Here is a 27,500-nt window from a genome sequence, read left to right as displayed (position 1 = left end):
GGTCACCAGGAAGCTCGCCGTCTCCTGCTGGAGTTGGGTCAGCGGCGCCGTCACGTGGGTCTGGCTGTTCAGGTAGAGGGCCACCCACTTCTCGTCCTCGCTGCTGCCGATTCCTCCGCTGGGCCCTGCCGAGGAGGAAGAGGAGGAAGAGGAGGAAGGGGAAGGGGGTGTAGAGGTGGTAGTGGGGGAGGGAGAGAGGTGGTGTAGGAGGAGGAGGAGGAAGAGGAGGGGATGACAAAGAAGAGGAGGTGTTAGGGGTGTGAAAGTGGGGGAGGGGGAGGAGGAAGAGGAGGAGGAAGAGGAGGAGGAAGAGAAAGAGGAAGAGGAGGAGGGTGGGAGTGAAGAGGGGAATGGGAACGGGGTGAGGAAGTGGTGGGTGGATCGGGGGAAGGAAGAATGAAGGAAGTGGAGGGAGAAATAGAAGAAGGCGATGTAGGACAGAGAAGAGGTGGAAGAAGGGTGTATGGAGGTGGAGGAAGAGGAGTGGTAAAGAGAAGAAGAGGAGGAGGAGGAGGGGGAGAGAAGAGTAAAGGAAATGGAAGGGGAGTGGAGGTGATGGAGGGGAGTTGGAGGTCAAAGGAAAGTAAAGGTGGAGGGAGAGGAGGAAGAGTGGGAGGGAGGGAAACGAGAAAGAGGAGGTGGAAGGAGAATGAAGGAGGATTGAGGGGAGAGCAAAGGACATGGAAGTGAAGAAGAAGAGGAAGTAGAAGAGGAGGAAGAGGAAGAGGAAGAGGAATTAGTGTAATGTAATTTAACTTTTAGATTTAAGACGACACTCAAACTAACTTAATTTCCTGTTCACTGTGCGGGGGTGGGGGGTAGGGTGGGTTTGTACCTTGGGCTAAATAAAATCGCCTGACGACAGCCAGAATAAATGTACAACTATTAGATCCTATTCTATGATTACTTAAGTTGCCGTTAGGTTATTTTAATCACTTCGTGAGTGTTGAAGCTCATGAAGACCAAGTTTTCTCCATCCTAAAAGGGGGTAGCCTAAACTTTGGAATACGTCGTTAGAATTCTAAACTAGAGAGCTGACTGGAATGATTATCTAGGCGCTGTGTCGGCCACCAGGGAAACAACCTGAGTAGGTGGAAGAGAAGGGGGAAGAAGAGGAAGAGGAAGAGGAAGAGGAGGAGAAAGAGAAAAAAAAGGGAGGAGAAAGAAGAGGAAGAGAAAGAGAAAAAGGAGAAAGAGTAAAAGGAGAAAGAGAAAGAGGAGGAGGAAGGGGAGGAAGACGAGAAGAAGAAATAGGAGGAGGAGGAAGGTGATTACGAGGAAGATGAGGAGTAGAAGGAAAAGGCGGAAGAGGAGGAGGAGAATAAAGAAAATGAAGAGGAAGAAAAGACGGAGGAGGAAGGGAAGAAAGAGAAGGAAGAGGAAAAAGAGGAGAGAGAGAAGGAAGAGGAGAAAGAGGAAAATAGAAGGAAGAGGAAAAAGAGGAGAGAGACGGAAGAGGAAAAAGAGGAGAAAGAGAAAGAAGGGGAAAAAGAGAAAGAAGGAAGAGGAAAAAGAGGAGAAAGAAAGCCTTAGGACATTTGATAAACTCCCTTTGACCAAAAACCGATTCCGGTCTGTTCCGGAGACTCACCGGTTCCGGCGCCCTGGACCCGGACGGTGACGGTGAGGACGCCCTCCGCCCGGAGACTCCCGGCGCTGTGGGTCGGCACGACGCCCTCCGACGTCTGGAGGTTGACCTCGAGTTGACCTGGGTCGACCCAGGCCGTGGCCAGTGCGTCCATCACCACGGAGTGCAGCCACGTCTTCAGGATGGGAACCTCCATCATCTGCACAGCCTGCGCGGGGGGAGCGAAGGAAGGACAGTTAAGATCCACAGGGGAGTTGGTTAGGCTCTTCAGAGGAGTTGGTTAGGTTCCGAAGGGAGTTGGTTAGGCTCTTCAAAGGAGTTGGTTAGGCTCTTCAAAGGAGTTGGTTAGGTTCCAAAGGGAGTTGGTTAGGTTCCGCTGGGGAGTTAGGTTCCGCAGGAGAGTTGGTTAGGATCCGCAGGGGAGTTGGTTAGGCTTCGCAGGGGAGCTGGTTAGGCTCCGCAGGGGAGCTGGTTAGGATCCGCAGGGGAGCTGGTTAGGATTAGCAGAGGAGTTAGTTAAGCTCCGCAGGGGAGCTGGTTAGGTTCCGCAGGAGAGTCAATTACACTGCGCAGGCGATTAAGCAATAACTAATATCTTCACCCTTAGCGGTTAGGGAGAATTTCTTAGGTGAGTAAAATCGTCTGGCGTCAACCAGAATCAAATTGGTAAATGGGTGTCACTCGGGATTGAAAGTGAATATGGTGAGCGGAAAGCGGACACCCCGCCGGACGAGGAGGAGGAGGAGGAGGAGGAGGAGGAGGAGGAGGAGGAGGAGGTGGGAGAGGAGGAAGAGGAGGAGGAGGAGGAGGGGGAGGGGGAGGAGGGGGAGGAGGAGGAGGAGGAGGAGACTGACCTTGAGTATCCTGACGCTGAACCAGACTTGGGGCTTCTCGACGAAGGAGAAGGCGAGTCGAGTCACGTGGGGGAAAGGGGCCGACGCATCCAGGTCCATGGTGGCCACCAGGCGGCCAATCACGGCCAGTTTCTCCACGGCCACTTCCAAGTCCACGCCCATGCTGCCCGGGTGTCAAAAAAATAAAATAGATAAATAAATGAAATAAAATAAATGAATAAATAAGTAAATAAATAGATAAATGAATAAATAAAATAAAATGAAATGAAAATAGGTAAACAAATAGAAAAAGAACGAAATTAATAGATAGATAATTATCTAATTACTTATTTCGTATTTGGTGTTTAGGAAATAGACATCATTCCAATACTAAATCGGTTACCCAATTCGAAAATTAACCTTCATTTTGACCGATCAGGTATAGTTTTTAGGTTATTGAACATCCCTATTGTCACTAATGTGTGTACTGTACATGTAGAGCTTCGAATATATTGGAAGAACCTTTAGTTGAGAGAGATAAGATCATTTTACCTCTGAACACTCAAATTCGAATTGATCGAACAATTCGTCAAAGCTCTTGACATAAACGGAGAGTGCTTCCAGTATATTTCCAGTGTATTTCCAAAGTCGACACGTGAAAAAACTTGGAGTAGGGATTTTTGATGGATCACAGACCCGCAAGTTCTTGAGAGACACAAATTTCGTGAAGAGGATGAGCGAAGAAGAAGTATCAAGGAGATGGAGACTCTGTACCGAAAACGTTGGGACGTTGTGATGATGTCAGACTGTTGTTGGTGCTCAAAGAAGCGTAAATTTGTTCCTTGAATTGTTTTCTTTCAAAGAACTTTGCCAAGGTACATTTTTGATTTAGAATTTTGATTTATTATTTGCTTTGTTTTGTGTTATATTCTCTTTATGGCTTCATAATATTTACCTCTGGTATGAATAAAATACTTTGTTGAAGAAACAGTCCTGTTTAATTCTACAAAAAAAAAAAATCACTAATGTCAATTCCTGTTCGCTGTTGGAAATATTATTATGCGAATTTTTAAGCATCTAATAGAGCCAAAATAAAGATAGATAAAAGCTGAGGTTATTTTCGAATTTGGCAGACAAAATCACTTAAGAATTCGTTGAAATATTCCAGCGAGAATATTTTTTTTTTGCTCAGTGTAATCACATGAAAAAAAGAACGATTTTTTTTGCAAAGAAATACTACAAAAAATAAATGAATAAATAATAGATTAAATAAAATGAATAAATAATTTTTTTATAAATAATTGTGACTTTACATACATTATATATATATATACATATATATAATATATATATATACATATATATATAATATATATATATACATATATATATATATATATTATACATATATATATATATATATATATATATATACATATATATAAATATATATATATATATACATATATATAATATATATATACATATATATATGTATATATGTATATATATATGTATAAATGTATATATATATGTATATATGTATAATATATATATATATATATGTATATATATATATATATCTTTATATATATATATGTATATATATATATGTATATGTATATATATATATACATATATATATATATATTTATATTTATATATATTGCAGAAACCCCAGGGAAAATAAAGTCGGAATACTAAACGTTTTCGTCTATTACGACATCCTCAGTATATATGTAGTTTCGGACAAATGTACCTCGCACGATAGCTTCCACTGTTGCGTATATATTTGTAGTGTTACGTTACATTCTCTGTAATGACTCGTTCTATTATTTATCTTGTACATTTGCAACCAGAATCATAAGCTGGTCTGTGTTGGGGGCGATAAACTCGCCACTCCACGCCTACATGGGTCACGTTTATATATCCTTAGTGGTAAAGTTGCGCCAACAAGTCTCCCCAACATTCAATGTCACAGAAAACGTATACATTTTGAACCAAATAATTATCTTTACAAAGGCCTCACATAAGCCATGGTATACACAAACTAAGCATTATTGTTTTTATATAAGAAAAAATTATATTCATCTTGGGTGGTCGCTAGTTGAGCCGTTTGGAGCGTCGCTACTTGCAGCGGAGGTCAAGATGGCGGCAGTGTAAGCCCCGCCACCAGCGAGTTGGACCAAGGGTATGGTTTGTTAAATTCCACACTACAAAGTCCTCTGTAAGGAGCACCGTCCTAGCCTCCTGATAGGGGAAGCTCGCAACGTTAAACCGTAGACAGATATTTAATTAGTCAAATGATTAATTAATGTGTCAACTGATTAATTAATTTGTACTGCTTCAGGGTTGTCATGGGACATGTTCAAATGTCTGAAATTTTATCTTATTTATCTATTCATTTATTTATTTGATCAAAAATAACCTCTTGTGGACAATCAGGCTGAAGGTGAATTTTAATTCTGAGCAAGACCTGGCGACTCTGTTCAAATATGAACGAAATAAATAAGAATTCTTATTAATGGATCCAAATCCTCCTCCTACTCTTCCTCCTCTCCTTCTTCTGTCATCACTATCATAATTAATCAATGAATGAATTAATTAATTAGTCGATTTTGCGGCACAAAATGACAAACCAGACGAGGAAAAATATAATTCCCGCTGCGGTTGGTTGGCAGCCCTGTCTTCCGTGTTGGTCCCGTGGGGGGTTGGGTTGGTAAGAAAGTGTTCTAAGCAACAGGGGGGGGAATTGGGAACCTCTGGCATTTAAGCAGGGGTACCAACCCTCCCGGTACCTCAAAAGTCGATCAATGCTGAGGTCATCAGACTCCTAACTCCGTTCCCTTGTGTGTATATGTGTGTGTGTGTGTGTGTGTGTGTGTGAGTGTGAGTGTGTGTATGCGTGCGTGTGTGTGCGCGCGCAATGTTGTACACATTCCTCTAGTCTGATTATTACATGTAGGTGTAAACATTTCTTTACGAAAAGTGACACTGATTGCTTGCTTCTGTGAGATTCTTTTATATAAATATCAATTTTTTTCGTAAATGTTTACACTAAGCACAGTCGCCCTGGTTAGATGCAACGCTCTATGATTACTAAAATTTTATTTTATTATTATTATCATATTGTTATATAAACATTTGATTATTATTACTATTATTATTATTATCATTATTATCATTATCATTATCATCGTTATCATCATTATCGTAATTATTAGTGTTAATGTCATTATTATCATTATTATCATTGTTATAATTATTATTATAATTATTATAATTATAATAATTATTATTATTATTATTTATCATCATTGTTATTATTATTGTAATTATTATTATTATTATTAAGATTATTATTTTTATTATTATCATTATCATTATTATTATTATTACTATTATTTCATTATTACTACTATTATTATTATAACTACTATTATTATCAATGTCATTGTTATTTGTAATTTTCATTAATATTCTTATCATCATCATCAATTCATTTATTCATGAATGTTTATTTGTAGAAATAAATGAATAACTAGATTTATTTATTTCTACAAATGGACATTCATGAATACAACAGGACCTGCAGGTTGTATTCATAAATCATACAATTGAACTTAGGAAGAGGAACAAGGATTTTATGAGTGACTGCCTTATACACTTTCTCACGACACAAAATATATTTAAGCCGAAACAACTTTCAGCAGTGAAATATTTTCGAATATAATTCTATTTTATTTTATTTTATTATTTTTCATTATTTTTTTTCAAGAGTTTGCAATAAAGTTAATGCTAGACGTAGGCTGGAGAAATGAAATTGGTGAATAAATTAAAATGGAAGAGAAAGAGAGAGAAAGAGAGAGAGAGAGAAAGAGAGAGAGAGAGAAAGAGAGAGAGAGAAAGAGAAAGAGAGAGTATAATTGGCGCTTCTGGGAACAATTCAGGGATTAATTTCTCGAGTGACCTCGCTGATTAAAAACCAATCATTTCCGCTCGAGATGACCCCAAATTGCACAGTTGTATTGTTTCTGCATGTGAACACACGAATGAATGTGTGTGTGTGTGTGTGTGTGTGTGTGTGTGTGTGTGTGTGTGTGTGTGTGTGTGTGTGTGTGTGTGTGTGTGTGTGTGTGTGTTTATATATATCACGTTAAAACTACTGTTGCAGTAGAAAAGACTGGAGACCGTCTCCGGTCTTTTCTACTCCAACAGTGGTTTTAACGTGATTGACAAATGTGTGATTACATTTTTCACCTGTAATATATTTATATATATATATATATATATATATATATATATATATATAAAATAGTGTGTGTGTGTATGTGTGTATATACACATACACGTAGTCCTCTACTAAACAAATATCTTTCCCAACCTTTTCCATGAGTCACATGACGTCACCAACTTCCGCCACGTCACTCCTGCAAACTTCTCTATTTCGTGTGTGTATGGAATTTGAAACCAAGGCCGCGCCCAACGAGATTACACACATTGCATTGCTACTCTCGAACTCTTCCATTCCCATAGGAAGAGTCGTGTGTGTGCGCGTGTGTGTGTGTGTGTGTGTGTGTGTGTGTGTGTGTGTGTGTGTGTGTGTGTGTGTGTAACGAGTGGAGTTCCTCCTCCTCCTCCACCACCTCCTCCTCCTCCTCCTCCTCCTCCTCCTCCTCCTCCTCCTTCCACCCTCCTCCTCCTTTTCCCTCCTCCTCCTCCATCCACCCTCCTTCTACTTCCGCCCTCCTTCTCCTTCCACCTTCCTTCTCCTTCCACCTTCCTTCTCCTTCCACCCTCCTTCTCCTTCCACCCTCCTTCTCCTTCCACCCTCCTTCTCCTTCCACCCTCCTTCTCCTTCCACCCTCCTTCTCCTTCCACCCTCCTTCTCCTTCCACCCTCCTTCTCCTTCCACCCTCCTTCTCCTTCCACCCTCCTTCTCCTTCCACCCTCCTTCTCCTTCCACCCTCCTTCTCCTTCCACCTTCCTTCTCCTTCCACCTTCCTTCTCCTTCCACCTTCCTTCTCCTTCCACCTTCCTTCTCCTTCCACCTTCCTTCTCCTTCCACCTTCCTTCTCCTTCCACCTTCCTTCTCCTTCCATCCTCTTTCTCCTCTTCCTCCACCTTCTCCTCCTCCTTCTCCTCCTCCTCCTCCTTCTCCTCCTCCTCCTCCTTCTCCTCCTCCTCCTCCAGCTCCTCTCAAACTTACCCTTTCCCTCCAATTCGAGCCTCGAGGACGGCTGAGAAGGACTCCGAGTCGAGGGCGAGCTCACACTGGAGGGCGAGGGTGTGGCTGTGGGCGCGGGAGAGTCCGGGCGGCGGGCGAGAGGGGCAGAGTGGGCGTCTTCTCGAGCGAGGCCGAGGACTCCCGTCGGCTCCTTCGAGGACGTCCCAAGTCCTCAAGGACCTGAAGACTGGTGTCTTCTCCCCAAGGGTGAGCTGCTTCAAGGAGATGGCTTCTGTGGTCGAGAGGGAGGTCATGGGGGTCTTAGTTTGCACCAGCGGTTCTATCCTAAGGGGCAGTACACAGCCCAGGGAGGGCTATTGACGTCATAAAGTTTATTACCGTTTTAGGCCTCTGAGAAATTGACTTGGACTGAATCAGGTCATAGGGGCGATTATATTATTCTGTAAGCCTACTAAAATCGCCTTATGGCATACAGAACACGCACACGCACGCACGCACGCACGCACACACACACACACACACACACACACACACACACACACACACACACACACACACACACACACACACACACACACACACACACACACACACACACACACACACACACACACACACGCGTGTCAGGCGATTTTGTTTAATTGAGGTTTGAGGATCTGGAGTTAAAGAAGTTTATCGACTTACCTGTAACCTAGTTAATTAATATTTTTAACTAGGTGTCCATTTCCTGGAGGGTTAAATTTGTATAGTTAAGCAAGGAAATAGTCTGTGTGTTTTACTTCGTTTAAGTAAATAACATTGTGTGTAGAAAAATGAATACAGGAAATATGAAAAAATGGGCGAATAAATATAAAAAGTAATTTCGAGAAGATAAAATCAATGAGTAAATAAAAAAAAATAAAAACGAAGAGATGTTGAGTAAGGATGGTCCTATCTAATAAACATTAATAAAATCATCAGTCAAGAGCCACTTGAAATCCACTGCTAAACAAAGGCTTCTCCCAGTGGAGCAGTGGATAGCGTTCCTGACTGCAACCCACGAGTCCCGAGTTCGATTCCTAGTAAGGGTTAGGCATATAACCCAATCCCAATTTCATAGCTTCCTAATCCCTATTAATAATGACGGATACCAGAGGTGCAGTAGGCCAGTGTCATATTTCAATGTTATCCTTGTTGTGTTCCATCTTATAAGTTATTTGAAAATATCATATCATAGATTTTATATTAATTTTCCCCCTTCTAATCAAAATAAAATTTGTGAAAATTTGTATTATACGTTCATTCAATTTTTGTAAAATAATAATAATAATAATATTAATAATATAATTAGTTTGAAAGATAAAAAAAAAAAAAATTGAAAGCAGACATATAAAACTGGCGATTTCAAAATATTGAAATTAAATATTTAACCAAGCATTTTGACTTTTCTTCTTATAATTGATCGCTCAGTAACTTATAAAAAGCTGAATATAATTTAGATAGAATAAATATTTAGGAAATTGAATCTTAAAAAATTAATAATAGATTTGTTTTTATTAAGAATAAAAAGCAAAAGTACCACCTTTCCCCCTCCCCCACCTTTTCCCCTCCCCCACCTTTTCCCCTCCCCCACCTTTTCCCCTCTCCCCTTCCCCCGCCTCTCCTCTTCCCCCCTATTCCCCCTCCCCTGCATCTCCTCTTCCCCCGCCTTTTCCCCCGCCTATTCCCCCTCCCCTGCATCTCCTCTTCCCCCGCCTATTCCCCCTCCCCCGCCTCTCCTCTTCCCCCGCCCGTTCCCCCTTTCCCCGCCTCTCCACTTCCACCGCCTCCCCCTTTTCACCGCCTCCCCCTTCCACCGCCTCCCCCTTCCACCGCTTCCCCCTTTCCACCGCCTCCCCCTTCCACCGCCTCCCCCTTTCCACCGCCTCCCCCTTTCCACCGCCTCCCCCTTCCACCGCCTCCCCCTTTCCACCGCCTCCCCTTTCCACCGCCTCCCCTTTCCACCGCCTCCCCCTTCCACCGCTTCCCCCTTCCACCGCCTCCCCCTTCCACCGCCTCCCCCTTCCACCGCCTCCCCCTCCCCTGCATCTCCTCTTCCCCCTCCCCTGCATCTCCTCTTCCCCTGCCTATTCCCCCTCCCCTGCATCTCCTCTTCCCCTGCCTATTCCCCCTCCCCCGCCTCTCCTCTTCCCCCGCCCCTTCCCCCTTTCCCCGCCTCTCCACTTCCACCGCCTCCCCCTTTCCACCGCCTCCCCCTTTCCACCGCCTCCCCCTTCCACCGCCTCCCCCTTCCACCGCCTCTCCCCCTTCCACCGCCTCCCCCTTCCACCGCCTCCCCACTCCCCCGCCTCTCCTCCCTCCCTCCCCCCCTTCCCCACCTCTCCTCCCTCCCTCCCCCGCCTCCCCGCCTCTCCTCCCTCCCTCCCCGCCTCTCCTCCCTCCCTCCCCGCCTCTCCTCCCTCCCTCCCCGCCTCTCCTCCCTCCCTCCCCGCCTCTCCTCCCTCCCTCCCCGCCTCTCCTCCCTCCCTCCCCGCCTCTCCTCCCTCCCTCCCCGCCTCTCCTCCCTCCCTCCCCGCCTCTCCTCCCTCCCTCCCCCGCCTCTCCTCCCTCTCTCCCCCGCCTCTCCTCCCTCCCTCCCCCGCCTCTCCTCCCTCCCTCCCCCGCCTCTCCTCCCTCCCTCCCCCGCCTCTCCTCCCTCCCTCCCCCGCCTCTCCTCCCTCCCTCCCCCGCCTCTCCTCCCTCCCTCCCCCGCCTCTCCTCCCTCCCTCCCCCGCCTCTCCTCCCTCCCTCCCCCGCCTCTCCTCCCTTCCTCCCCCGTCTCTCCTCGCCCGCTCCTCAGCCTCTCCTTCCCCCCTCCCCCGCCTCTCCTCCCTCCCTCCCCCGCCTCTCCTCCCTCCCTCCCCCGCCTCTCCTCCCTCCCTCCCCCGCCTCTCCTCCCTCCCTCCCCCGCCTCTCCTCCCTCCCTCCCCCGCCTCTCCTCCCTCCCTCCCTCCCCCGCTCTCTCCTCCCTCCCTCCCTCCCCCGCCTCTCCTCCCTCCCTCCCCCGCCTCTCCTCCCTCCCTCCCCCGCCTCTCCTCCCTCCCTCCCCCGCCTCTCCTCCCTCCCTCCCCCGCCTCTCCTCCCTCCCTCCCCCGCCTCTCCTCCCTCCCTCCCCCGCCTCTCCTCCCTCCATCCCCCCGCCTCTCCTCCCACCCTCCCCCGCCTCTCCTCCCTCCCTCCCCCGCCTCTCCTCCCTCCCTCCCCCGCCTCTCCTCCCTCCCTCCCCCCGCCTCTCCTCCCTCCTTCCCCTGCCTCTCTCCTCCCTCCCTCCCCCGCCTCTCCTCCCTCCCTCCCCCGCCTCTCCTCCCTCCCTCCCCCCGCCTCTCCTCCCTCCCTCCCCCGCCTCTCCTCCTCCCTCCCCCGCCTCCTCCTCCCTCCCCCGCCTCTCCTCCCTCCCTCCCCCGCCTCTCCTCCCTCCCTCCCCCGCCTCTCCTCCCTCCCTCCCCGCCCTCTTCTCCCTCCCTCCCCCGCCTCTCCTCCCTCCCTCCCCCCCCTCTCCTCCCTCCCTCCCCCGCCTCTCCTCCCTCCCTCCCCCGCCTCTCCTCCCTCCCTCCCCCGCCTCTCCTCCCTCCCTCCCCCGCCTCTCCTCCCTCCCTCCCCCGCCTTCTCCTCCCTCCCCCGCCTTCTCCTCCCTCCCCCGCCTTCTCCTCCCTCCCCCGCCTTCTCCTCCCTACCCCGCCTTCTCCTCCCTCCCCCGCCTTCTCCTCCCTCGCCCGCCTTCTCCTCCCTCGCCCGCCTTCTCCTCCCTCCCCCGCCTTCTCCTACCTCGCCCGCCTTCTCCTACCTCGCCCGCCTTCTCCTACCTCGCCCGCCTTCTCCTACCTCGCCCGCCTCCTCCCCATCCTCCTCCTATTCCCTCTCTCTCTCTCCCCTCTCCCATTCCCGTCTCCCACTACATTCCCCCACTCTTCCCCCTTTTCCGCCCCTCTTCACTCCTCCCCTCCACTGAATAGAGTCACCTGGCGGCAGCCATAGCCGTAGTACGACCTAGCTGTTAGTTCGTGCTTAATAATAAAATCGACTGACGGCAGCCATAATAGAGCGCGGGTTAATGCCGGGGCCGTTGGTTGAAATCCAGAAGCTCGTCATTCCGGCTTATCCGTGAGGAGGAGAAGAGGGGGAGGAGGGGGGGGGACCTGAGACGGGCACAAGATTTCCCGAAGGAGTCGAGGGGGAGAGGGGAGAAGGGAAGGGGAGAAGGGGGAGAAGGGAGGGGGATAGGTAGGAGAAGGGAGGTAGAGGGGGAGAAAGGAGATGGATAGGGGGAGAAGGGAGGTGGAGAGGGGGAGAAGGGAAGGGGATAGGGGGAGAAGGGAGAGGGAGGGTGGGGGAGAAGGGAGGATGATACGGGGAGAAGGGAGAGGGAGGGTGAGGGAGAAGGGAGGAGGAGGGTGGGGAGAAGGGAGGTTGAGAGGGGGAGAAGGGGGAGGGAGAGGAGAAGGCAGGGGGATAAGGGGGAGAAGAGAGGTGGATAGGGGGAGAAGGGAGGGGGATAAGGGGCAGAACATAGGGGAAGGTGGGGAGAAGAGAGGTGGATAGGGGGAGGAGGTAGGGGGATGGGGAGAAGGGAGAGGGAGGGTGGGGGAGAAGGGAGGGGGAGAGGGGAAGGGAGGGGAAGAGGAGAAGGGAGGGGGGATAAGGGGTGAGAAGGGAAGGGGAGAGATGTTCTGGAAGAACCTGTCCGGAGTTCGCCCGGAACTTGAGCTGCATTCCCGGAACCGGGGCGAGGAGGACGTCGTGCCTACCGGACGGACGGACGGACGGACGGACGGACGTGTGAGGAATGAGAGTTCCAGTACATCCGGGCGATTTTGCCTTCCAAGGTCGCTCTCTCTCTCTCTCTCTCTCTCTCTCTCTCTCTCTCTCTCTCTCTCTCTCTCTCTCTCTCTCTCTCTCTCTCTCTCTCTCTCTCTCTCTCTCTCTCTCTCTCTCTCTCTCTCTCTCTCTCTCTGCCTAGCTCTCTCTCTCTCTCTCTCTGCCTAGCTCTCTCTCTCTCTCTCTCTCTCTCTCTCTCTCTCTCTCTCTCTCTCTCTCTCTCTCTCTCTCTCTCTCTCTCTCTCTCTCTCTCTCTCTCTCTCTCTCTCTCTCTCTCTCTCTCTCTCTCTCTCTCTCTCTCTCTCTCTCTCTCTCTCTCTCTCTCTCTCTCTCTCTCTCTCTCTCTCTCTCTCTCTCTCTCTCTCTCTCTCTCTCTCTCTCTCTCTCTCTCTCTCTCTCTCTCTCTCTCTCTCTCTCTCTCTCTCTCTCTCTCTCTCTCTCTCTGTCTCTCTCTCTCTGTCTCTCTATCTCTCTCAGTTCGGGAAGAAGGGGGAGGGGAGGGCGGGGGGAAGAAGGAAGAGGAGAGATGAAGAAGAAGAAGAAGAGGTGATTGAGATGATGAGAAGGAAAAGGAGGAGGGAGGAGGAGGAAAGAGGGGAGAGGAGAAAGAGAAGAAGAAAAAGAGGAAAAGGAGGAGGGGAAGGAAGAGAAGATGATTGATGAGGAGGAGGAGGAGGCGGAGAAGGGGAGAAGGAGATGGAGGGGGATGACGAGAAGAAGAAGGAGGAGGAGGAGGAGGAGGAGGAGGAGGGGAAAGAAGAGAAGGAGTAGGAGGAGAAGATGGTGGGAAGAGAAGGGCGAGAGGGAAGAGGAGGAGGAGGAGGAGGAAGTGGTTGAGGAGGAGGAAGTGAGTAGGTATATACTGCAGTAAGGCTATGTTGGTGCAGAGAGAATTGGGTGAGAGGGTGGGGGGAAGTAGGTGGGAGACTTGGGGGAAAAGGTGGGGGGATGTTGGGAGGCTTGGGGAGTAGGAGGGAGATAAGGGGAGTGTTTGATATTTATATTTTGTTATCTAAAACCAGCGCTTTTATCCGTCTGGTACAGCATCGCACACAAGAATTGGAGTCAGAGGGAAGGTATAAAGGATTTTAGGTATTTCTCTCCAACCATTGAAGAATGCTGCGTGACAGTGGTCCGTAGGGGTATCACTAAAGACCCTGTGTGTTGACGGTGTAAGGTTTGTGTCCTTAATATCCCCCCTACTCCCCAAAATCCTTGGAGGGTGTGTAAGGAGAGGAAGGGAAGGGAAGGGAAGGAAGGAGTAAGGAGAAGGAGGGAGAAGGAGGGAGAGAGGGAGAGAGGGAGGGATTGCATATTGAGTGAGTGAGTGAGTGAATGAAGGAGGGAGGGAGAGAAGTAACACTCCGTAGCATGCTTTATATATTTGGCTTAGGTTAACGTTAGACATTTTTATGCTGCTAATAGGAGCCCTCCCAACCCCCTCTCCCCCCTCTCCCCTTCTCCCCTTTTCCCTCTTCCTTTCTCCCCCTTCCCTCTGTCCCCCTCTCCCCCTTCCCTCTGTCCCCCTCTCGCCCTTCCCTCTGTCCCCCTCTCCCCCTTCCCTCTGTCCCCCTCTCCCCCTCTCCTCTTCTCCCCTTCACTCATTCTCCCTTTCTCCCCTTCTCCTTGCCCCCCTCTCCCCTTGTCCCTTTCTCCCCTTCTCTCTGCCCCCCTCTCCCCTTCTCCCCTTCCCTAGGTCCCCCTCTCCCTGTCTTCATCTCCCCTTCCCCCAGTAACCCTCTCCCCTCTCATCTCTCCTCTTCTCACCCTCTCCTCTTTTCCCCTTCTCTCCTTCTTCCCTTCTCCCCTTCTTCCATTCTCCCCTTCTTCCCTTCTCCCCCCCCATTCCCCTTCCCTCTCCTACCACTCTCCCCTCTACCTCTCCCCTACCTCTCCTCTCTACCTCTCCTCTCTACCTCTCCCTTCCACTTCTCCCCTTTCCTTCTCATCCTTTCCCCCTCACCCTCTCCCCCTCTCCCCCTCTCCCCTTCACCTCTTCCCTTTCCCTCTCATATTTTCCCCCTCACCTTCTCCCTCTCTCCACTCCACCTCTCCCCTTTCCCTCTCATCCTCCCCCCTTCAACTTCCCCCCTCTCCCCCATACCCTCGCCCCACTTTCCTCCTCTCCCTCCTTCCCCTCTCCCTCCTCCTCCTTCCTCCTTTCCCTTCTTCCCTTTGTCCTCTTGTGGAGTCATTATGAGAATATTTTTTTTTTCAGTCTGAGGATGTCATTTTTTGAAGAAATCAAAAGAAGAGAAAAAACGACAACGAAAACCAAAATAGTATAAAAAATAAACAATTTTTTAGTCTAATATTTTCTGAGATGAATGAAATCGCCTGGCCTCAAGCGCATCCTTGGGAATTCGACGAAAACGGTCATTTGAGTGACATCGTACGTCTGGCAACGTTTTATCAGAATGTTGTTATAGTTGTCTTTACTGTAAAAAGTTGACTAATTTTTAAAAAAAATATAAATGCTCAAACGTTTTCTGATGAAAGAACGGTCACCATTAATATTGTAAACTATCTTATTTACCAAAACACGAAAATGCAAACTGGTGCGAAATGGGATGAGCTTAGACATACCTACGAAAAATAGTGGACGTGCATTTACATATGAAGGGTGGCGAACTTATACTTGCCTACGAAAAACAGCAGTCCTACTCTATGCACCAAAAACAGCTGGATTAAAAGTAACTACGAAAAATAAAAAGGACTTAAATTTATGGGTGAAATACAGAGAACTTATACTGTCATACGAAAAAAATGAACTCAATCTTACCTACGAAAGATGGCGTCCTTACATTTGCCTATGAAAAATAACGTATTCACATGGACCTACGAAAATAAGCGATCTTGTACTCACCTACGAAAGAAATCGGGCTAATATTTACATACGTAAGAAGGCGTTCTTAGACCTACCTATTAAAGATAGCGTAATACCTACAAGGACCTTCGAAAAAAATATAATGATCTTACACTCGTCTACATAAGAAGAAAAGGCTCACATTCACCTACGAAAGAAGAAAATGCTTACACCTACCTACGAAAGAAGAAAATGCTCACACATACCTACAAAAAAAGAAAAGGCTCACATTCACCTACGAAAGAAGAAAAGGCTCACACATACCTACGAAAGATGGCTTGGCCTCGTTCAGCCTCGGGTCGAGGATTTCCTTGAGTCTGGCGAAGATCGAGGACGAGCTGAAGACCCACCATCGGTTGAGGAGGACGTTGAGCCACTCCGCCGTCTCGTCGGCCTGGAGGGCGCGCTGCTGGTGGATCCTCAGAGTATGCCTCCTGAAGAAGAGAGAGTGAGGGAAAGGCTAGAGACCGTTTGGTCCTTGGGCGACTGTGTTGGGACGTTTACAAAAAAAAAAAAAAAAAAAAAAAAAAAAAAAAATCCTAGGATGAGTCATAGACGCTCTATCGATATTTCTATGAATCTTCGAAGGTATTTGATACCAAAGACATCGAGAAGTTTCTTCAAGTCACCCTTCGAGGTCCATCTTTCATAGCCGTACAGCAAGACAAGAAGCAGAATACAATTAGATGCAAATATATGCATGTGTGTGTGTGTGTGTGTGTGTGTGTGTGTGTGTGTGTGTGTGTGTGTGTGTGTGTGTGTGTGTGTGTGTGTGTGTGTATGTGTTTGTCTGTTGCTTTGCATATTTAATTCATCAACCTTTATTCAAGGGGATACTCTGCAAAATGAAGATTCTGAGAAAAGGGGATTTTTTTTTTTTTTCTTTTAGTTTTTGGCACAGCGGTTCTTGCAGGGGAAGAGCCTTTTTTCCTTGTCCTTGGAATCTTATGTGTCCTCCTTTGTCCTCCGCACGAGCGCCCTCGCCCCCATCTTCGGCAGGAAAAAGGTGGTCAGGCGTGAGGGAGGAGGAGGAGGTGGGAGAGAGGAAGGAGAGGAGGAGGAGGAGGTGGGGGAGAGGAAGGAGGAGGAGGAGGAGAAGGTCACGAAGGAGGTGAAGATAGAGCAAGTTGTTTTGAAGGTGGAGAAGGAGCTTGTGATGAAGGCGGAGGAGGAGTTGAGGATGGAGTAAGACATGATGGATACGGAAAAGGGTGAGGTTTAGGATGTGTGTGAAGAAGAAGGAGAAGAGGAAGAAGAAGAAGAAGATGAAGAGGAAGAGGAAGAGGAAGAAGAAGAATAAGAATAAGAAGGAAAAAGAAAGAAGAAGAAGAAGAAGAAGAAAAAGGAAAAAGAAAGAAGAAGAAGAAGAAGGATGAGGAGGAGGGGATGGGGTGGGGGTGGGGATGGGTATCTAATCCAATCGATACAATTTCTGTCGCGTTTTATTCTTGGAAACTTGAAGCGATTTTATTCATCCGTGTCCCTCATCAGATTAAAATCACCTGGGGATTAACTAGTATAAAATATATGTCATGAGACAGCAAACTTATACATTGTATTTTTTTTTTTATATAGCAATTGTCGTTAAGTGACTTAGAACTTCCCCCTCTGGCAATTAAAGTAACGAACAAGTCTTAACTAATCCAAAGTAATCTTGGTTAACCATTTTTATGTGATTTAAGATTTCATATAACCATCATGGACGGCACTAAGTCAGGTTGGGTTAACTGAGGTACACCTTATCCTTAACTTCCTACTGACGGTGTCGCTGGGTACACGGGCTTCCCCCCTCCCCCTTCCCTCCCCTCCCCTTCCTTCCCCCCCCTCCCCTTCCTTCCCCCCTCCCCCTTCCTTCCCCCTCCCCCTGTCCCCCTCCCTCCCATTTCCCCCTCCCCTCTCACCCCCTCGTCCACTTGTGACGTCATGACATTGAGTGCCAAACATAGAGTGGCAGCGTTCTTTGTGGTACTTGAGATAAAACGTGACTTTGAGTAGGGGGAACGTTTTTTGCAAGGCGGTAAACGTTTGTAAAGAGACGTTCAAGAGCGAACGTTTCTGGTTAGTGTTAGACGGGTTTGCTCAACTAAGAAATAAACTCTTGAACTGGAGGATTAGCAGCTTGATTGAAGAAAGGGTTTATCTACATTGAAGAGAAATTGTTTCACTTACGTGTGTATGTATGGATACATATATTTATGTATGTATGTATATACGTATGTATTTATATACATATGCATGTATATACGTATGTATGTATGTTCGTATGTATGCATGTACTTATATATGTACGTATGTCTGTCTGTATGTATGCATGTATGAATGATGTGTGTGTATATATGTCTGTGTGTATGTATACATGTATGTATGTGTGTGTATGTATGTATGTATGTATGTATATACGTATGTATGTATGTATACATGTAAGTATATATGTACGTATGTCTGTATGTATGCATGTATGAATGTGTGTGTATATATGTTTATGTATGTGTGTATGTTTATATGTATATGTGTATGTATATACGTATGTGTGTATGTTTATTTGTATGTGTATGTGTATGTTTGTGTGTATATATATGTTTCTATGTGTATATATATAAGTATGTTTGTATGCATACACGTATGTATGTGTGTATGTATATATGTATGGATATGTGTGTATAGTTTAAGTTAATGAATATCAGAGGATCAACGGAAAAGCCAAGGATCAGAGAAACAATGGAATATGCTATAATCCAGAATAACAAACTATTTAATGAAAACGAGAATGACTGCAGATTAAAACAAGGGAACATGAAGGAGGAAGAGCGGAATTGGACAAAGGTCATTAATAAAAGTCAGAGGTCAGATGAGAGGAAGAGAAACATGAACCATATCGAGGGAAGGATTCGGAAAAGTAAAGGATCAAGCGCAGCAAATAACTCTTTTGAGAGATACAAATGGATGTAAGATGATCAAATGAATAGAGAGATTTGAAGAGAAATATCAGTATATATATTTGTAAGTCTTTCTCATGTATCGCAACAATGAAAGTCTCCAAGAATGTTTGAAGAGTAAAAGCAAAGGAATGCTCAATTTCAAGATTCAAAGTAAATATAATCGTCGGTAAAAATCTTAAAGAAGTTGGAAAGTATCATCATTTATGTTAAAGGTTGAAATTAAAGATGAAATTAAATACAAACCACAGCTTCCCCCAGAAATGCCCAGACCTCCTTCATAACCGTGCCTCATTGTACAACTATTATAAGAGTGCCGTCAAATGATTTTATTAAGCGTCTGAGCGGGGGACGGTGGTCCTCGCCCCGGATTCTCAAGAAGGTGAAGAACCTACGCAAGGAGGCGCTGAGTAGCTGCGGCCGAAGCCGTCACTTTTGGCTTAATATGCGCTTTGGGGACTCTTGGTACAAGTAACTAACAGTCATTTCTGGGAATCGGAGAGGGGAGTGCGAGATTCGAACCCAGAACTAAGCGAATGCGTGTTAGCATGCTCGTGATGACGTCATGAGTGTAAACCATGATTTAAATCACCAGGGGGCGGGGGGAAGACACGTGGACAATGAGTCATAGCCAAGTATTGAGCCGCTTAAAGACGAGCGTGCACCTGTCCGGGGCTTAAGACGAATTCGCGCCTTCCCGTCCTCCGGATTAAGGGGGAAGTCGTCAGAAAAGGTCTGGATGAGGTGGGCTCTACCTGGGTCCGCCCGGAAAAACGTCCGGGAAGGTTCCCGGACCGTCCTCCCGGAATTTTGGAACATTTTGGGGGTGGGTTGGAAGTTTTAATAATACAACCATGAGGTATAAATGCCTCTGAAAACTTGGGTAGGCCCTATGAGCGAAAGAATTGGGACAAAGGTTGATGGTATTCGGAAACACAATGCTGCGGACTATTATAGGATCCTTCTTTGACAGAGGAGAAAATAGATGGAGGAGAAAGCACAACTGGGAATTTAGCCAAGAGACTAAACAAGAGACAATAATAGAGAAATAAGCTTAGAAAGGTGACGAAAGCAAGTGTGGATGGGAGAAGAACAAGAGGACGACCGCGAATGAAGTGGATTGAAGGAGGAGGTGGGGGGGGGAGAGAAATAGCGACGATCCAGAAAAGTGGATGGAACTTCCACATGACAGAAGAAGGTGGAGAGGCTTGATGGTGGTGGATGTGGGTCTGGAAGAGGTAAAAGATGTATCGGGGTCAGTGTGGAGTTTTTCGTCTTGTCTTTCCGGAGTGGAGAGTGGTACTCCCAGAAACCTCAGGAGTTCTGGAGAGTCGTCCGGGGTTCCCGGAAGATCACTCGAAATTTTCGGAACTTCGCCCGGAATGCACGAGAAAGGTGACCAGAATTCCAGGAACTTAAAAATCCTGGAACTCACGTGATTTTGCCTGGAACTTCGCCCGGATCTCCATCCGGAAAGTCACCCGGAACTCCTGGAGCTCCCGGAACGTTGTCCGAAACTCCCGTGATTTTGCCTGGAACTTCGCCCGGAACTCCATCCAGAACGTCACCCAGAACTCCTGGAGCTCCCGGAACGTTGTCCGGAACTCCAAGAATGCTGCCCGAAACCATATCCGGAACTCCAAGAATGCTGCCCGAAACCATATCCGGAACTCCCTGATATTTGCCCGGAACTCCGTCTGGAACTCCCGGAACAATGAATTCGTGGAGTACTGAACAAATTCTGTGAGCAACGGTAACCCAAAAACTCCATTTGAAAAAAAAAAAAATCGATTTGAAAAAGCCCCAAAGCATTTAAGAGTTAAAAAAGAAATTAATCGGGGATTAACTATCTCAGTTAACATTTTACGAGTTTAAACCCTTTTTATGGATTTTATCAAATTTTACGTCAGGGTATTTTACTCAACTAAGGAAAATCCAAAGGCATGAAATGATTAACATTTTATTTTCAATAATCAACTAATCAGTAGATTAATCAGTTAATTAATATCAATCATATTCAACAAGATCCACTTTAATTTTTATATGTGTGTAATTTCTTTTATTATTCTGCAAGTCTTAAAGAGATAGAGAGAGAGGGGGACAGGTAAAGAGAGTAGTTAAAAAGAGGGTGGGAGGAGAGAAGAGAAGATAGGAAGAGAGATGGGGATAAGTGAAGAGAGTAGTTAAAGAGATGGAGAGAGGAGAGAAGAGAGAAGGAAGGAAAGAGAGAAAGAGAGGGAAACTAAAAGGAAAAAAGAGAGGAGGAAGATCGAGGAGAGTAAGGGAGAGGATAGGGACGAGGAGAGAAAAAGAGAGAGAGAGGGAAGAGAGAATATGACAGAATAAGAAAGAAAAGCGAGGATACGCGGAAGGGGAAGAGAGAAAAGAGAGGAAGAGTGAAAGAGTGGAGACTGGAGAGGACCGAAAAGAGAGTGAAAGAGAAAAGAGAGCAAGAGAGAGGTCATGACGTAAAATGGAAAGGGGAAGGGGAAGGCAAGTAGGGAAGAGAGAAAGGTGGGAAGGAAGAGAGAAGAAGAAGAGTGAAGAGTAGGTGGAGATGAAAAGAGAGTAATTAAGGAAAGATCAAAGAGAGTAACGGACCAATTAAGAGAAGTAAAATAAACGGAGTTATGTGGTGTGTGTGTGTGTGTGTGTGTGTGTGTGTGTGTGTGTGTGTGTGTGTGTGTGTGTGTGTGTGTGTGTGTGTGTGTGTGTGTGTGACGTACAGCATCTTTGTTATGTTATATCCCTGTCACATGATAGCCTTCATACACGACCTGTCCTAGGAGACATTAGCTTCCCAAATACTCAGGCTTAATTAACTGTAATAAAGCCCTTTTGATCTGTGTCGAGGGTGGATGCAAAGTATTAAATAGATAAATAGATTAATTAATAAATAAACACATAATAAATGAAAAATAAATGAATGAATGAATAAGTGAACAAATAAATGAATAAATAAATAAATAAACGCATGAATAGATATACAAATGAAAAAATAAATAAACTAAGAAACGCAAATAAATGAATAAATAAACAAGTTAATAAGTAAAGATAGATAAACAAATAAATGAACATACATAGATAAAATAGTAAATATAGATATACAAACAAATAAATGAAAATACATAGATAGAAAAGTAAAATAAATATAGGTAAACAAATAAATGAACATACATAGATAAATAGAAATGTATAAAGGAAAGGTTGTAGGCACAAGGAACCTCGCCAGGCAGTAACTATTCTAAGGAAGTTTAACACTGAATTACTCGATCAAGAGCTATCCGAAGCCACATACATGTGTATATATATAACCTCCTCTCTATAGCTACCCTGTGAACCAAAAGTCCTTTGGGACTCGCCTAATGACGTCAGTAGACTTGTGACGTCATGTCGTCAAGACGACAGTGAGGTCTTGCCATATCTAGTCGAAAATAGCTTAGCTTATGTAATTCTATATATATAAAACTTTTGGGCAAAGTCTTTCTCGTAAGCAATTTGTGTTGAAAGCTAAAGCACAGGTGGTGTCAATGATTTTAAAAGAAATTTTCTCAAACTCTCTATATCCTTTTTTTTTCAAAGTTTAAACTTTGGAGGAAAATGGAAAAAGGTTTCAGAATGTAGAGCCATTTATACCGACAGCTGTTTCAACATATGGTCATCTTCAGGGTAATAGATTGTACAATGGCATATTATATGGTTATATAAGGCGAGATAGATCCGGCGGGGAGAGGTAACTTGGTGGTTTTTTTTTTCGTCTTTCCAAGGATTATGTCCAACGATGGAGATTTTGTCCCACTTAGTAAGACAATATCCCTATTGGGTTTATGTCCCCTGATGATGATCTACGTGTCCGAATAGAGGCGAGGACAATCCGAAGATAACTGGACATTTAAAGCAGGCTTCTGTAGAGTGGTTCTCACTGCCTCAGAAATGATCAAACGTCTGTAATTGTTGTCGCAGTGAATTATTTCTGTGCCCCTAATGAGGTCTTGTAAGGGCAGCTTCTTGTCGTGAGCAGATCTTTTATTGTACACTGTATTACCCTGAAGATGATCATATGTAATAGATGAAACAGCTGTCGGTTTAAATGGATCTGCGTTCTGAAGCCTTTTGCATTTTCCTCCAAAGTTTGAATTTTGGAGAAAAAAGAATGTATAGAGAGTTAGAGAAATGTTCTCTTAAAATCGTTGACGCCACTTGTGCTTTAGCATTCAACAGAAATACACACACGCGCGCATACACACACACACACACACACACACACACACACACACACACACACACACACACACACACACACACACACACACACACACACACACACACACACACACACACACATACATTCACACACACACACACATTCACACACACACACACATTCACACACACACACACATGTTCACATACACACACACACACACACACACACACACACACACACACACACACACACACACACACACACACACACACACACACACATACTGTTCAGGAAACAGTGATCTTAAACCAAATTTAAAACGATGGGAGCACTCTATATTGCAAATGAGCAAATGAAAAATGCATAAAATTAAAAAGAAAAAGGGAAATCCACACACGCACTACAATGGACGGAAGTGCTCTGGGCCTTAAAACAAAGGCTTTGGGTCAAGGGTTCAACGATAGTAAAAGGACCAGCCCCATGCTATATTGTTTTATTTTCTTCTCTTTTCGGGCTGCGTCAAATTATTTGTTCATACATACAAAGGATTACAAAGGCGGAGCATGCCGATAGGAGACCTTTTGGTCCATAACTAGGTCGGATGCTAATATATATATATATATATATATATATATATATATATATATATATATATATATATATATATATATATATATATAATAAATAAATAAATTAAATAAAAATTATAATATAAATAATAATAAATAAAATAAATGCATAGGTATAGTTAAATGATAAACAAACAAGTAAATAGTGAACAATAATGAATTGACAGATAAATAATAATAAATGAAAATCAAGCAAATAATAAACACACAGACAAATAATAACAAACAAATGAACAAATAATATAAAACGAATGACAGCCACTACAGCATCTTGCTTAGATGTTTATTTAAACGAATCTTAAAGCTTCGAACTGAACTACATTGCACTGCCTCAGCAGGAACTTTATTCCATTCATGAACTACACGGTTGGCGAAGTTGTTTCTATCCACTTCCAAACTAAATTTTTTATTCTGATATTTTGACAACATTATTTCTTGTCGGATTCTCATATTCTCTCACCCCCACCCCCCCCCACCCACTCCCTTTCATGCATTACCGTATCATCCATAGACAACCATTCTTCATTCACCTCTATCTTCTGTCCTTTCCCTTCCTTCCTCAACAGACACTCCCCTCTTTCCCAGTGCCCCTTGTACCCCCATCCATTCATCTCATCCTTGGTCGCCTCCTCATGTTCACTCCCTCCACCTCTGTTTTCCACACTTCTTTTACTAATCTTTCTTCACTCATTCTTTCCATGTGTCCAAACCATTCTAAAATTCTTTCATCAACCCAATCTCCCAACTCCCTTTCCACCACCGTTCTCCTCACTTCCTCGTTTCTCACACTATCCAGCCTAGTAACCCCTATCGTACTTCTTAGGAACCTCATCTCAAACACATTTAAGCTCCTCCTCTCTTCCTCTCTTATGTTCCATGTTTCTGCCCATACAGTGCTGTCGGCACCATCTCTTCTTCATACAATCTCCTCTTATCATCCATTCCCAAATGTCTATTTCTTATTACATTTTTAATCCACCAAGGCATTTACTTGTTTCTTTCGATCTACGTTCTACCTCCAACTCCACTCCCTTTCCCGCCACATTCGCACCCAAGTATTTAAAAATATCCACTTCCTCCAGTCTCTCTCCCTTAATACTCACTTCCAGTCTGCTGCCACTTTCTCCTTTTGTGCATCTCATCACCTTACATTTACCCACATTTATCTTCAACTTCCTTCTTTCGCACACCTTCCCAAACTCTGTCACTAACTTCCTCAATCCCTCTCTGATCCTGGCACAATGGCAGAGTCGTCAGCAAAAAACAACTGGATTATCTCCCACTTTTCTCCATTTTCTTTAACCATTTCCAATCCCTGACCCACCACCCTAGCATGTACCTCTCGCACCACCCCATCCATGTATGAATTGAACAGCCAAGGCGACATAACACATCCCTGGCGAAGTCCCACCTTTACTTCAAACCATTCACTCTCTCCATTTCTAAAAATTGTTGACTTTAGAATAATTTTGGGGGGAGGGGAGGAGGGGGATGCACTGTCTCAACATAAAAATATCACTTGACGGCAATAGAAAAACGACATATAAATACAGTCAGCTTTGTCTACAGCTACTCCTCCTCTTCCTTTTCCTCTTCCTCTTCTTCCTCCTCTTCCTCCTCCTCTTCTTCTTCCTCCTCCTCTTCTACCTCCTCTTCCTCCTCCTCCTCCCCAGTTGAATTAAATAATTTGACGGCACCCGGTTACAATATCAAAACTAAAAAATCCGTCTATGGTCTAACATAGGCCTTCATTGGCTAAGTTTTTTCTCCCTTAATAAAAATCCCCTAGCGATAAAAAAAAAAAAAAAAAAAAAAAATAGAACGACCAACGGGGCCTAAGGGTCAAAACGAAAGATTTAATTATTTGTTCCCATGAGCAGGGTCTGCCAGAGATAAAGAAATGTTGAAAATAAGCGCGGTGAATTGAATGTTTTATCGGAAATCTATACTGACAGACAATGGAAGCCACTACACCGCCTCGGTCCCAACCCAAGACACTTCAGGAGAAGATCTTACCGAAGTGAACTCGAGGACCCTCTCCATTGTATTTTGTTTATTTTATTTTATTTTATTAATTTGTCTATTAATTTATTTTTATTTTTTCATTTATTATGTCTGTTTATTCTTTGTTCCCTATTTTTATTTTTTTTATTTTATTTCTAAATTACTTTATTTTCGTTTCATCTTTATTCATTTACTTGTTTATTTATTAATTTGATTTGATTTTTCATTAATTAATTAATTTTATTTATCTAATTGATATATACAGTCCTTGCCCCCAAAAATTGTAGGCGAGCACTTTTTCCATAATACTGGAACTGAATCACAACAGACTAAACAGAGGTATATTTTCTCTTTAACGTGTGAATATTACAGGAGACCTACCTGTCTCCTTGATAACAAGTGGGATATATCAAATTGTTTCCGTCTTTTTATGCATTTGTCTTGTCTTTGTTGTTTAGTACATCGCCATTGAGGTGCGCGAAATTTGAACTTCAATTTTTCGTGGGTGCGCGTTTTTTAGCGATCCGCGTTTCGAATATAGGCGCGTTACGGCGCGGGAGTGAAAATTCGCGAATTAAAAGACAAGCCCTATAATAATCTATTCGTTGTATATTTATTTATTTTATTTTATCGTATTTTCTTTTAATTGACTTTTTTTTTCTTTTCTTTTTTCTTTTTTTTAGGGATGCGGAGGGAATAGACGCAAGAATGGCTACAAGGCATCTGATCTCTAGAACGTAAACTACGGTAATTCAATACCACTGGGGAATCATTTCTGAGTGGTACGGTAGTTAGCGTATTTTGTGATGGAGTGGAAACGCGTTAATTTACGCCACAAAATTGCGATGTCGTAAATGATTCGTTTATGTCGTAAAGTTACGACCCCAAAGATGTTTGCCTCTTGCAGCTACTTTGTTACTCGGAAGTGGAACAGCGTGATCACGAGTCTAGCACGTGATCCAAGACTCTGTTGAAGCACACACACACACACATACACACACACACACACACACACACACACACACACACACACACACACACACACACACACACACACACACACACACACACACACACACACACACACACACACACACACACACACACACCAGCCACTACGGCGGTCAGGTTTCGAATCCCGCCCAGGGCTGAAATAATTTCAGTTTCGCTGCGCTGCATGTTATTACTCCAGCTCTCGTGGGCAAGGAGTTGGGGGTGTGTGCGTGTCAGGTCACAGCATTACCTATAGATAGGTCATATATGAGCTCTGAGCTCTCTTCCGGGAGGGAAATAGCTGTCGATCATGAGTCCAACACGTGATCCAAGACCATGGTTAACCAAGACCATGGTTAATCACGCACACACACACACACACTCCGTACTCTCCCTCCTTAGTGTCCTCTTATCCTTCTCCCATCTTCTCCATCCTTGTTGAGCACCCGACCACTCCTACAGTTTCTTCTCCTCCACCTTACTCCTGAAAACAACTCTCCCGATCGACTCAAAATGTGTTATCTCATGTTCTCACGATGAAAGCCTCAGTACGATAATTTTATTTATTTATTCATTTATCTATTTATTTATTTATTTATTTTTATTTTATCATTATTTTTTTAAGTTTCTTTCTCTTCTTAATGGCATGTACATCCCTCGCTTAGCCGAGGTCACCGACCTCCATTACTGAGACTTCCAGTTTACATTTCCTCTGTAATTAAGAGTTGTGGGTTATGAAGCCCGCTCGGGTTGTGGCAATATGTCCACACGCATATCTGCATTTATTTGTACGCACGCAGATGCATGTACGGGAATACATACATATGTTCATATATGTACACTGATGCTCTTTTTCGAGAATATATATGTGTATGTATATGTGTGTGTATGTATGTACGTATTATGTTTATACATTTTATATATATATATATATATATATATACATATATATATACATATATATATATTATATCTATATATTATTTTGATCTACCCCAGGTATATGAATTACAAAGCCTCTCTCTTACCGTTTTTACTACAAAACGTAAAAGAGATACATACGTACAATGCTTACATGCATATGTGCAGTGAGCGTACATTTATTTTACGAAATTTCAACATTGTTATACTTTTGTAGTACTGTTGGAAAAGTCGAGTTTTGTGTACGAGGAACAAGTTGTCTTGTGAGGCTTTGTCTAAGACAGTTGTTTTCAACTTGGGGGCCATGGAGACCCCCAAGGGGACTATGGGGACCCCCAAGGGGGCAATGGGGCCCCCCAGGGGGGCCATGAGGACCCCCAAAGGTTCCATGACAAGAATTTAGGGGGGCATGGGGGGACGGCCTGCTGTTACAAATGATACATTTCTATACAATGTAATGATTTTGAATGATAAGGAAAATACATAATTTCTTGCAGAAGAT

The 27,500-nt window shown here is 44.7% G+C and overlaps 1 protein-coding gene and 1 long non-coding RNA gene across 13 annotated transcripts in view; one reads left to right on the top strand and one right to left on the bottom strand.

The window, feature by feature from the left end:
- The window catches only part of LOC143026116 (uncharacterized), a 300,921-nt gene that overhangs the window by 51,294 nt on the left and 222,127 nt on the right, over window positions 1-27,500 (bottom strand). For all 12 annotated transcript variants that reach the window (XR_012966447.1, XR_012966449.1, XR_012966448.1 and 9 more), the window contains 5 exons: window positions 15,573-15,742; window positions 7,631-7,880; window positions 2,443-2,605; window positions 1,592-1,796; window positions 1-125 (listed from right to left, as the gene is read on the bottom strand). The exon at window positions 1-125 is cut by the window's left edge and continues 116 nt beyond it. Coding sequence is in view for 9 of the 12 variants with exons in the window: in XM_076186146.1 (XP_076042261.1) it covers window positions 1-125; window positions 1,592-1,796; window positions 2,443-2,605; window positions 7,631-7,880; window positions 15,573-15,742 (913 nt within the window). In the remaining 3 variants the exon portion in view is untranslated. The remainder of the gene's footprint in view (window positions 126-1,591; window positions 1,797-2,442; window positions 2,606-7,630; window positions 7,881-15,572; window positions 15,743-27,500) is intronic.
- LOC143026174 (uncharacterized) overlaps window positions 1-27,500 on the top strand; it is a 262,248-nt gene that overhangs the window by 21,017 nt on the left and 213,731 nt on the right. The gene's annotated exons all lie outside the window — the stretch shown is intronic.

The sequence above is a fragment of the Oratosquilla oratoria genome, chromosome 1 (genome assembly GCF_046742065.1).
Source record: "Oratosquilla oratoria isolate Oo_2021 chromosome 1, ASM4674206v1, whole genome shotgun sequence".
Lineage (NCBI taxonomy): Eukaryota > Metazoa > Arthropoda > Malacostraca > Stomatopoda > Squillidae > Oratosquilla > Oratosquilla oratoria.
Note: the sequence above shows the minus strand (reverse complement) of the source record. Positions and strands in the feature narration are given on the sequence as shown.